Source organism: Eutrema salsugineum, unplaced genomic scaffold (genome assembly GCF_000478725.1).
Source record: "Eutrema salsugineum unplaced genomic scaffold, Eutsalg1_0 scaffold_6, whole genome shotgun sequence".
NCBI classification, from domain to species: Eukaryota; Viridiplantae; Streptophyta; class Magnoliopsida; order Brassicales; family Brassicaceae; genus Eutrema; species Eutrema salsugineum.
In genome coordinates this window covers 7,417,913-7,429,364 of record NW_006256547.1, presented here as the reverse complement: position 1 = coordinate 7,429,364, position 11,452 = coordinate 7,417,913, and the positions used below count along the sequence as shown (strand labels likewise).

The window sequence follows — 11,452 nt, the reverse complement described above, 5'->3', positions numbered from 1 at the left end:
CAGAAACAACCTTTGAAACCCAATTAAAGCACCGAAAGCTCTCTAATTCACCAAAACTATCCAAAGAAAATAGGCAGCTAAGAAGAAGAGCTGTGATAACAGTAACTGTATGGCAATCATCACTGTGGAAGTTTCTACTACAGAGTATATTTAGTGTTGGAAATCAATCCAAAGTTGAAGTTTAGACCAATATGTTCTAATATATAAGTAATGTCCAACTCCAATTAGTATGAGGCTTTTTGGGAAAAAACCTAAAATTAATTCTGTGTGGGTTTTGCCACTTAACCCAAAGCGGATAACATCATACAAATAGGAAGTTGGACATGGCCTTGGAAAAACCCAATAAATGGTATCAGAGTTCAAGTTAAGAAAAATACCAGAAGAAGTGGATTGGGCTGCATATTCGTTGTGGAAGGAGAAAGCCCTTAAAATAACTTTGCGAGTAAGATGTACAAGATGAATACTACCTATCGATGTAGGTGGAAGATCAAGAGTTATGTGGTCTTTGGTTTGAGAGGAAAATTGTTGGAAATCAATCCAAAGTCCTACATTAGAAATTTAGACTAATATGGTCTAATATATAAGTAATATCCAACTCCAATTAGTATGAGATTTTTTGTGAAGGAATCCAAAAATCCAAGGGTGCAAAAAAAAAAATTGTTGTCTCCAAGTTTCGAACTTAGATAAAAAGTGTCAACAAATGTTTGATGAACCAAATAAGCTACAGAATTTTTGAATATTCTTAGCAAAACCAATACTTGATAAATTTAACTTGTGTCATATGACACCCTATCCCAGCGTGGGTCCGCGTCTCTTATCGTGACATGTGCGTAACTTAACTTATGCTTAATTTTTTATGAACCTTATAAGAAACTAATTTAACTTATGCTTAATTTTTTTTGTGTATAACCACTTTTGAGTATGGACCATCTAAAATAAAATTTGGGACATATTATGTGATAAAATTCTTTCCTTTTTTTTTGTTTGGTCATCATGTAACAAAAATCAAATTAAGTATTTGAGTTGTAGATAGTACATACATTGATATAGGAGCACCCAAAATTGGTAAAAACAATAAATTAGCCAATTTATTTTAATAGATTTTTTTTAGTTTGTAACCGTTTAAAAGAAAAACAATTATTTTATCTTGGTTAGAGTGATACAACTTGAGACATGGATAAGTCGATCCACAATTTTATCTTGCGTCAACAAATAATAGAGAAATCGTAATCGTAAAAGATCAGATTGTTGCTTTATTAGTTCGCTTATTATTTTCCAATTAAAAATAAAAATCTCGCCGGGAAAAGTAAAATAATAATCCGTCACGTCTTCTCATAAATAAAAGTAAAGATTCAGCGAAAAGAATCTATATTGGTTAGCTCGAAGCGAAAACGATGGGTTCCATTGAAGAAGAAAGACCTCTCATCGAAGAAGGTTTAATATCACAGGTTTGATCAATTTCGCAGGGTTTTTCATGGCGCGAATTCCGTTAATCAATTTGGGCTATCGAGTTTTGATTTTGTATCTTACACTTTTCATTTCTCCCAATTTTTTGCTGAATTCGAAAATCTTGGATTGAGCTTGAGTTGATCTTTTGCATGTTCTTCTGGGTTTATTGAGTGGTTTTCTGGGTAATAACTGTTTGCGTCAGAGTTGTTGATCGCCTTCGTTGTATCTGTTTTCCCCATAAACTTACTGATTATAGTTTAATGACTTCAATTTATACATGATTCTGGGTTCTGGGCATATATACTCTTATCAAGTTGCTTCAATTTTGCTAGATTGTTCTTGGTTAGTTATCTATGTGTTTGTGAATCTCTGATTAACGAAACTCAATTTCATTCACTGCATTGCTCTTTGGCTGAAGACGTTTCTGGATTTTGTTTAACCAGGAAGCGAAATTGTATGCACAAGATGGTTCCGTGGACCTTCATGGAAACCCACCATTAAAGGAGAAAACTGGGAACTGGAAAGCTTGTCCATTCATTCTCGGTACAAAGACTGTTTTGTTTGAATTTGGCTTTACCTTTTGATTTCAATTGCATACAACTTTTGTTACTGATGATCTTAATTGATGTGTAGGCAATGAATGCTGCGAGAGGCTAGCTTACTATGGTATTGCTGGGAATCTAATCACTTACCTTACCACTAAACTACACCAAGGAAACGTTTCCGCTGCTACAAACGTCACAACATGGCAAGGGACTTGTTATCTCACTCCTCTCATTGGAGCTGTCTTAGCCGATGCTTACTGGGGACGATACTGGACCATCGCTTGTTTCTCCGGGATTTATTTCATCGTAAGCACTATCACAAATCCCTCTCTTTACAACAACGGGTTTCGCAGGACTCATGACTTTGTAGTTGAATTTGTGATAAGCCAAGACATAATGTGTCAAGACTTTAGCTATTGTCTAGTATAACTACCATAAGACTGATTGTAGCTGTATGGTTTTACAGTATGTCTTGTTGGGTCTTCCCATACAATCGATTTAAAGTTCATTGTTTTGGATTTGTTTGCTCTGTTTAGTGATTGGTTTTTGTTTTCGTTTAGGGGATGTCGGCGCTAACGCTTTCAGCTTCAGTTCCGGCATTGAAGCCAGCAGAATGCATTGGGGACTTTTGTCCATCAGCAACGCCAGCTCAGTACGCGATGTTCTTTAGCGGGCTTTACCTGATCGCCTTGGGCACTGGAGGTATCAAACCATGCGTCTCATCCTTTGGTGCAGATCAGTTTGATGACACGGACTCAGGTGAACGAGTTAGAAAAGCTTCCTTCTTCAACTGGTTTTACTTCTCCATCAATATCGGTGCACTTGTGTCATCTAGTCTTCTAGTCTGGATTCAAGAGAACCGCGGGTGGGGTTTAGGGTTTGGTATACCAACCGTGTTCATGGGACTCGCCATCGCAAGTTTCTTCTTTGGCACGCCGCTTTATAGGTTTCAGAAACCTGGAGGCAGCCCAATAACTCGGATTTCTCAAGTCGTGGTTGCTTCATTCCGTAAATCGAGCCTCAAGGTCCCTGAAGACGCCACACTTCTTTATGAAACCCAAGACAAGAACTCTGCTATTGCTGGAAGTAGAAAGATCGTACATACCAATGATTGCCAGTAAAATCTCTTTAAAATCCGCATCATTTTCTTACTTGGAATATATAAAGCTTTGCTTGGTTTAACACGGTTCTCGACATGGCGCAGGTATCTTGACAAAGCGGCTGTTATCTCAGAGGAAGAATCAAAATCCGGGGATTATTCCAACTCGTGGAGACTATGCACTGTTACGCAAGTCGAAGAACTCAAGATTCTGATCCGAATGTTCCCAATATGGGCTTCCGGTATCATTTTCTCAGCTGTATACGCACAAATGTCCACAATGTTTGTTCAACAAGGCCGAGCCATGAACTGCAAAATCGGATCTTTCCAGCTTCCTCCAGCGGCGCTTGGGACATTTGACACTGCTAGTGTCATCATATGGGTTCCGCTCTACGATAGGTTCATCGTTCCATTAGCTAGACGTTTCACTGGAGTAGACAAAGGTTTCACCGAGATACAACGAATGGGAATCGGTCTCTTCGTCTCTGTTCTCTCAATGGCGGCTGCAGCCACTGTCGAGATCATTCGACTCCATGTAGCCAACGATCTTGGATTAGTCGAGTCAGGAGCACCGGTTCCGATATCTGTCTTGTGGCAAATCCCGCAGTATTTCATTCTCGGTGCAGCGGAAGTGTTTTATTTCATTGGTCAGCTCGAGTTCTTCTACGATCAGTCTCCGGATGCGATGAGAAGCTTGTGCAGTGCGTTGGCTCTTTTGACCAATGCTCTTGGGAATTACTTGAGCTCTTTGATCCTCACGCTCGTGGCTTATTTCACGACCATGAATGGTCAACAAGGTTGGATCTCGGATAATCTGAATTCAGGTCATCTCGATTACTTCTTCTGGCTTTTGGCTGGTCTTAGCCTTGTCAACATGGCTGTTTACTTCTTCTCCGCGGCTAAGTATAAGCAGAAGAAGGCTTCTTAGTAAAGAATGTGTTCTCTCTCTCCTTTCATTCTATACAAAGTTTGTTTCTTTTCATGTGTAACTGTGATATTGTCCAAATATTACAAGAACAGTTATATGTACTTTTTCTTTCCTTTCTTAAGTTTAAGTCGCATTTGCCATATACAGAGCAGGTCGGAGTATCAAATTGGAAAACTTCCCAAAAGAATTATTTTCTTGATTAAATCATGGAGAATAACTAATACGTTAATAACACATGAACTCTAATTGATAGCGTTAAATTATACAATAAGCAGGAATGATATTGGGCTTAATAAGTAAAAAGGCCATTGAGTTTGGGCTTTGAAAATCAAATAGGCCCGTCTTTTACAAGCGCAAATGACCCGGAACCAAGAATCTGACCATTTCGGGGTCAAGCAAATCGGAGACGCGAAGTGAAAACAAAAAAAGTGTATTGAGGTTTGGGGATCGCGACTGTGTTTTGGAGAATGGAGGTTCCAGGTTCATCGAAAAAGATGATCGCAACGCAGGAAGAGATGGTTGCAGCTAAAGTACCGCTTGGTTACAGAGATCAGTGTGCTCATCTCCTAATTCCGCTCAACAAATGTCGTCAGGCTGAGTTTTTCCTTCCATGGAAGTGCGAGGACGAGCGTCACGTCTACGAGAAGTGCGAATACGAGCTCGTCATGGAGAGAATGCTCGCGATGCAGAAGATCCGTGAGGAAGAAGCCAAGGCTAAACAGAATAAAGTACAAGGGAATGGTGTTCCTCTTATCCCTAAAACCGCTAATGCTTAGCCCTTGATTCGATCTCCGATTGGCCGATTCCAGCTTTCCGGTTAGTCTATAGCGTTCGATTGATTTGATTCAAGGTTTTTATTAATCGGAAACTGGGTATTATTTCGGTTTTTTTGGGTGATTTGATTGAATTGGCTTTTAACAGATACGATCTTCGTGTTCTTCAAATTCGATTTAGGGTTTCATTGCGAATAAATTAGATTGTTTGCCACTTAGATTTCTGATGCATTGTCTTGGTTTTGGTTTTGTGATCCATTTTCCTTCTCTGTATTACTGATTGTCCAATATATTACACTTCTCAGCACTTCCCTCTCTCGTGAACATTGATCACTATTGAATTCGATTTCTAAAATGTGTATTACACCACAATCACTATCATTCTTGTTGTGAACCAATCCTGTTAGAGAAATATATGGATTTTTTACTTCTTTTCATTCTTGTTGTAAACCATCTCCATGATATCTGAAGTTTGGATAAGCATATATGGATTTTTGTTTTCAGTAGTTTTGTAAAATGTTATGTTATTTCCTCTTCATACAATATTAATAAGTCTTTTAAGTACTCAGTAGCACTAATTACTGAAATATTTGGGTACTAAACCAAGAGTGTTATGCTGATCAACATACACAACTCATTTCGCTAGATTATTAGTATCTTTTGTCAATGATTTATGTTTCTCACTTTCCTATGCTTAGAGAACCTCTTACATGTCTTATGCCTGATATGTTTCATGAACTTGTAAAATTGTGTCTCAGATATCATGGCTACCAAATTGGTACAGTTACTTAGAAATCCTTTTGAAGCTTTATGAAATTATTACAGACTTAACTCTGTGTCTGAACATCTTCTGCTTTAAATATTCTGCAAGAGATACACTTGTTGATCTGGTGGACTATATATATGTCACAACATCTACAGAAAGATTCTCTTGATGTCTCTCTCCTTCTTCTCACTTGCCCTTGAGTACTCTTACATATCGTGTTCCTTTTTTATATTGTTCATTATCTTTCCCACAATGATTTGACAGCAATGGGTATTTCTCTGCTCTATAGACAGACCCTTTAAATGTTGGTCTAAGATTTTCAACATGTCAATGATTTTGTTTCACCTGGTTCTTTGTATTTTCATTCTTCCAAGTTCTAATTCATACTCTGAAATATTTGGACAGGGATTCTCTGGAACTGTGAAGAAGGTGGGGCTCTGCTTTTCAGTATTTTCTTCTTGTTAGTGATGAAAAAATTTGTTGCTACATTTTCAGATGTGTGTATGTTCAAGATTCTCACTTTTTTCTTCTTCATCTTGTTAACTTTGAAGTTTTTCCCCAATAAATAAGGTCCAAACTCATGTCTTTGTTGGTTTTCTATATTTAATTTTTGAGAAAGAAAGAAAATTAGACATATGATTCTCTTTTCAAATAAATAAAAAAGCTTAACTAATCACTTGTAAATTGGGAAAATTGTCATGAAAAGCATCAACTTTTAAATTATGGCCAATCAAAGCATGAACTTCGTAGTTGCCATTTTAAATCATCAACTTTAATTGATTTTTCTTTTAAATCTTGAACTTGTGTTGATCAAGCCATTTGAGGCATGTCGTTAAGTGCACTAACAGTCACAGTAAACGGAGTCTTTCATCCGTTAAATCATCAACTTTAAAACGACGTCATTTGCTGTTTGATAAAAAAATCCCAAATTGACTTTACAATCCCTAAATCGATATATCCCCAATTCGATTCTCTCATCTTCTTTCGATTTCGATTGATAAAAAGCCTTCCAGAATTCTCTTGTGTTTTAGATGTAAAGATGGTTACATTTAATCCACAATGATAATTCGAAGTAAACCCTCGACTCACGACTTCGCAAGCAAAATTCTCAGTCCTGGAATTCATCTGGCACAGAAAAGAAGACAAATTAGAAGAGAAATCGAGTTGGGAGAAATAAGAAATCGAGTAAACTAAGAGAGGGTTTGTGAAATCGATTTCAATTTCGTGAAATTGAGAGAGAAATAGCTTTAGAGATTGTAAAATCGAATTAGGGATTTTTTACCAAACAGTGAATAACGTCATTTAAGGTTAAAAGATAGTTATTAGCAGATGAAAGACTCCGTTTACTGTGACTGTTAGTGCATTTAACAACATGCCTCAAATGGCTTGGTCAACACAAGTTCAAGATTTAAAAGAAAAGTCAAGTAAAATTGATGATTTATAATGGCAACTATGAAGTTCATGCTTTGATTGGCCATAATTTGAAAGTTGATGCTTTTTATGACAATTTTCCCCTTGTAAATTGCACATATGTTTATACTTTACAGAATCTAATCATTTAAAACGTAAGAACCATATAACGTAATTTGTTGTACAAACATCAAATTTCCGATTATGTTGTAATTTTTTTTTAACCAAACCACTACTAAAAATCTATATATGTTAACGATAGTAGCGGTTGAAAAACGTTCATGTTAACGGAGTCTTGACATATTCTCAGTTGTTTTCAATTTTCAACCAAAAATTTAAACGCATACTTAGATTCTATCCAATGCTCCTTACGTATGTTTGATTTATTCCATCCATTCCACCGTTTTAAATTATTTCAATAGATTCCACATTTCATTTAGTTAAATCATTCAGCCCGAATGAATATTTCAACCTATTCCGTCCACATACACATATATCACCTTATTAGACCCTAATGATTCACATAATATGTTCACTTATTTTACAGGCCAGCTTATATACGAATATCGAATATATGTACATACACACGTTTTGAAAGCATGAAAAAAGGGTAAACTACTTTGTAGTTATCTCCAAGATATGATAAGAAGGCCGAAAACATGGAATAAGAATAAAAGAGTTTTTTTTTTACTTTTGTTTCAAAAATGAAAAAAGAGGTTACGCTAGAAAACATATCAAACCTAATTCCAATCCTTAAGGATGAAAAGTCAAAGAGTTGTTTGGTCCTACATCCAATAATTATGCACTCACTACTCTAAACCTTTTCACATAACCATGCATCTCTAAATCTTTCCATGTATATTATATTCTTTGCCTTGTGATTATATATTAGTTGTGGCCCATCCATCCCCAAATCACACTTTTAAACCACTCTCTTTCACTTTTGTTCTTGTGTTATTCTATTAGTGTGAAAGGCTAATTCTTCTCCGTTCTCTCTAGGTGTTTTATGGTTTACACCTTTTATATTATTTTTTAATTTTCTTAGAATTTGCCTTGTTCTTGCATGTGCTATGATAGAATTTCAATCAATCGGTGATGCGAAAATTGACCCAATAGAAAGAAAAAAAATTAACAGTTGTCTAATCTATGTATAGTTTGCTCAGATTTGCACATCCAAATAACCAGAAAAAGAAAATAATAATTTCATCAGTTTGGAATCCAAAATCCAGTTGGGTTACATTATCTTACATATATATATTTCTAAAAAGTCCTTATGATAAGAAAAAAACAAACAAAGAGAATTATTGAATGTTTTGATTGCGGTAAAAGCCATGAATCATGGACCTCTACAGTCAATTACACATTCAATTTCTCTTGGAGCTATTTGTCTACTGCCACAGACTCATTTAATGTGTATTAATTATTTGCATTTTCCTTCCATTTGTTCCTTTTTTATTTATCACCGAGCAGTATATTGTACTAACAATTTTTCCACTTGAACTCTCGGTTAAAACGTTTTTTTTTTCTATCAACAGATTTGTGTTAAAAATAGCAAGTTTCATCATTGCGAAAGATGATGGCCGATTTGCAATACAAAATTAATAGGTTATATCACAGTATCTTGATTGTGTGTGTGTTTGTAGTAAATTTTTATATATTCCAAGGCGAAGGAACGTTTAAAATTTTGCATGAAAAAAAATTCAGAGATTTAGTTCAACAGTCTAAGTCTATGCAATAATGCAATGCAAGCTGGGTAACCATATGATACTTAATTTTTAAATCTTAGTTTATGAAATGTAATTCAAAAATCCTGTATAGTTTTTAGATGTTAAATGTTTTATAGAAATATTAGGCTACAAATCAACCACTTTTAACCAAGCGTTCATGATTTAGATGTGGTGTTTTTGGCTGAGAATTGTTATGTTAGTCAAATTTTGGATCAACGATCGTAATAAGATATTGTATTCAGTAATACAAAAAATTATTAAAAAATCATGATAAAAAAGATAATAAAACATTTTGGAATGTCTCTGTTTGATTATTTTTATCAATGATCATATAGCCTGGATCGCTGTCTACAATATGTTTCTGGTCAATATATAGATAATATACGTAACTCGTGTGTATTTGAAAAAGCTGGTGGTTGAGTATTATATTTTAATTACCGTCTAATCAACCATTACACTTTCTTCAACCATACATTGTTTAAAATTCTCCTTAATCATTAAAGCGAATTTTGGTATATATGCAGAATTCCACGTGTTTATAATAATATAGAGAATGTGCATGAATAAGAAGAAAGGGAAAAGCATAGTAGTCTACATTAAAGGTCAATGGCCTCACTTTGTGTGTAGATTTATATATTTGATTATGTCAGATATATGTTTTTTCGTTGGGTAAGGTCTTATTTATGTGTATATAACAAAGACGACGACTTTGTTTAAATTTATTTGTTATGAAATTTTATTCACTTAATTGAATATTCATCTGGCTTTTGCAATACCTTATACAACGTGTTAGTTCTCATAAATCAACTATAATATGTAATACTACTTGAAAATCGTATGCGTAAAACATAATTTGATTTAGCATATGAGTTTAAGAGATTAAAATATGAAACCCCTTTTTAAATTTGTTTGAAGAGATGATTTACAGTGGCGGAGGCACATGTTATGAGTTGGGGTCATTCGCCCCAGCAAAATTTAAAAAACTGGTGTAATTTAATAAAGTTTAATCTTAATGCTCTTACTTATAAAGTCATGTATACTTCTATTTACTCCTAATGAAGAAATTTTCTGGCTCACTGCATAAAATATTATCGAAAGCTGGTTTTAGACTTGAAGAGACTACTGAACCAAGGTCCATTAATTAAAAAGGATATATATATAATATATAAGGCAAAACATTAACATAGATCAGTAATTATTGTGGGCTACACATAGGGAGGGATATGATGGTCTTGAATCTTGATTCGTCTTCGATTTCGATGTGCGCAAAGCAACAATGAAAATAAGAAGAGAACAAAATGCAAGAGACCAGAGTATGGGGGTACGTTTATAATTTGGGAATAATAAATAATAATATAAACAGCATCACTATTATTAGTAGATTTTTAAATCCAAGCGTTATTGTTGTTACTTAATAGGGAATAGAAAAAGAAAAAGAATGAGAAGAAAAATGAATGGGAAATGGAAGAAAACATAAGGGAAATAGGGGAATGAAGTCAAAACGGTGGTCCAAAAGATATTACGAAGGACCATTGTAAATTTCTGATTTATTGAAATCGGAAAGTTAAACACGAAACCCTAAGAAAACGAAAAGAGAAACTAGGAACAATAATAATGCTATGGTCAAAGCTTAGCAGTTGGCTATTTTAATTTTTTGGTCTAAACAACCTATGGTGAAAAAGAGCAAGTAAGGTCAGATGTGTAGAGGAAACTTCTTCATATGGGTTAAACCCCAAATCTCTATAACGTAAATAACATAAAATATTAGTTATTTGGTTATATTAAATGACAAAGCTATGGTATTTTTTTTTTTTTTACAACAGATATGGTATTTCTAACACAGTATGTTATTTAATCATTTGTGAGAAGAATGAATATCGGATCTAAAATAGATTATGCTTTTTAATGCAACTTTTATATAGCCGTGTATAGATTTCTGGTATGTAAATATGCAATGATTCTTTATAAATTAAACTATTTAAATATTTCAGATGTAATAATGAATGGGGTCAAGACTCTAGACTGTAACGTAACAAAAGTCAAATGGATTTTCGTATGATTACCATTTGTAGATTATATCCTTGTAGGTCAAAATCACATGTGACCTCATTTTTTGAATAAACAAATTTATAAAGTAACAACATTCCAGCTGGTTATTTACTTATTTTTATATCGTTATCCTTCTTATTTAATAGTCTAATTGTCGAAATAAGTGACCAAAAATTGACTTTACGTGATTTACGTATTGTCAAATCGTCCCTATGTCATGAACAATTCATAAACAAAAGAATTACAACTTTGTCTATCTATGGGTTTAATTCTTTCCAGTGTAGATTTTTTAAGTTGAAACCTCATTATTTACTACAATTTGGTAATATATATTTTTGGAACACTGAACCAAAAAAAACCCAAAACTATAAGAAACAATTATATCTGATTATAACTGAAACTCGAATTGATATTTAGCTCATTTCTATTTATCCTAATCAAACATTTCTAAAACCTTACTATAAAAAAATCAATATACATTAAATCCTAATTAAACACAGCTACGATGGAATATCCGGCAAACAAAAATGAGTGAACCTTTTCTAAAGTTTTAATTGGTATTATTTTTGGCTTTTTGCAGATATATGTATAGGGAGAGATATGTATGAGTGCATCCAAAAAGAGACAAAGAGAATAGATGAAAAAAGAGACAGACATCTTTTAGAAAGAGCCAAAACCAAATCAGAAAACAAAAATAACTTGCTCT

General features: G+C 34.2%; 2 protein-coding genes across 2 annotated transcripts; both read left to right on the top strand.

Annotated features, from left to right (window-relative positions):
• The first annotated feature begins 1,301 nt into the window (after positions 1–1,301).
• On the top strand, positions 1,302–4,137 carry LOC18013326 (protein NRT1/ PTR FAMILY 8.3). Its single transcript, XM_006395756.2, has 5 exons — positions 1,302–1,448; positions 1,893–1,992; positions 2,083–2,300; positions 2,555–3,111; positions 3,199–4,137. Exons 1-5 carry the CDS (start codon positions 1,395–1,397, stop codon positions 4,019–4,021), a joined length of 1,752 nt encoding a protein of 583 aa, XP_006395818.1. The 5' UTR covers positions 1,302–1,394; the 3' UTR covers positions 4,022–4,137.
• A 252-nt stretch (positions 4,138–4,389) lies between these two features.
• Positions 4,390–6,145, top strand: LOC18013445 (NADH dehydrogenase [ubiquinone] 1 beta subcomplex subunit 7). The gene is made up of 2 exons (XM_006395755.2): positions 4,390–4,837; positions 5,966–6,145. Exon 1 carries the CDS (start codon positions 4,489–4,491, stop codon positions 4,795–4,797), a length of 309 nt encoding a protein of 102 aa, XP_006395817.1. The 5' UTR covers positions 4,390–4,488; the 3' UTR covers positions 4,798–4,837; positions 5,966–6,145.
• Positions 6,146–11,452: the final 5,307 nt, after the last annotated feature.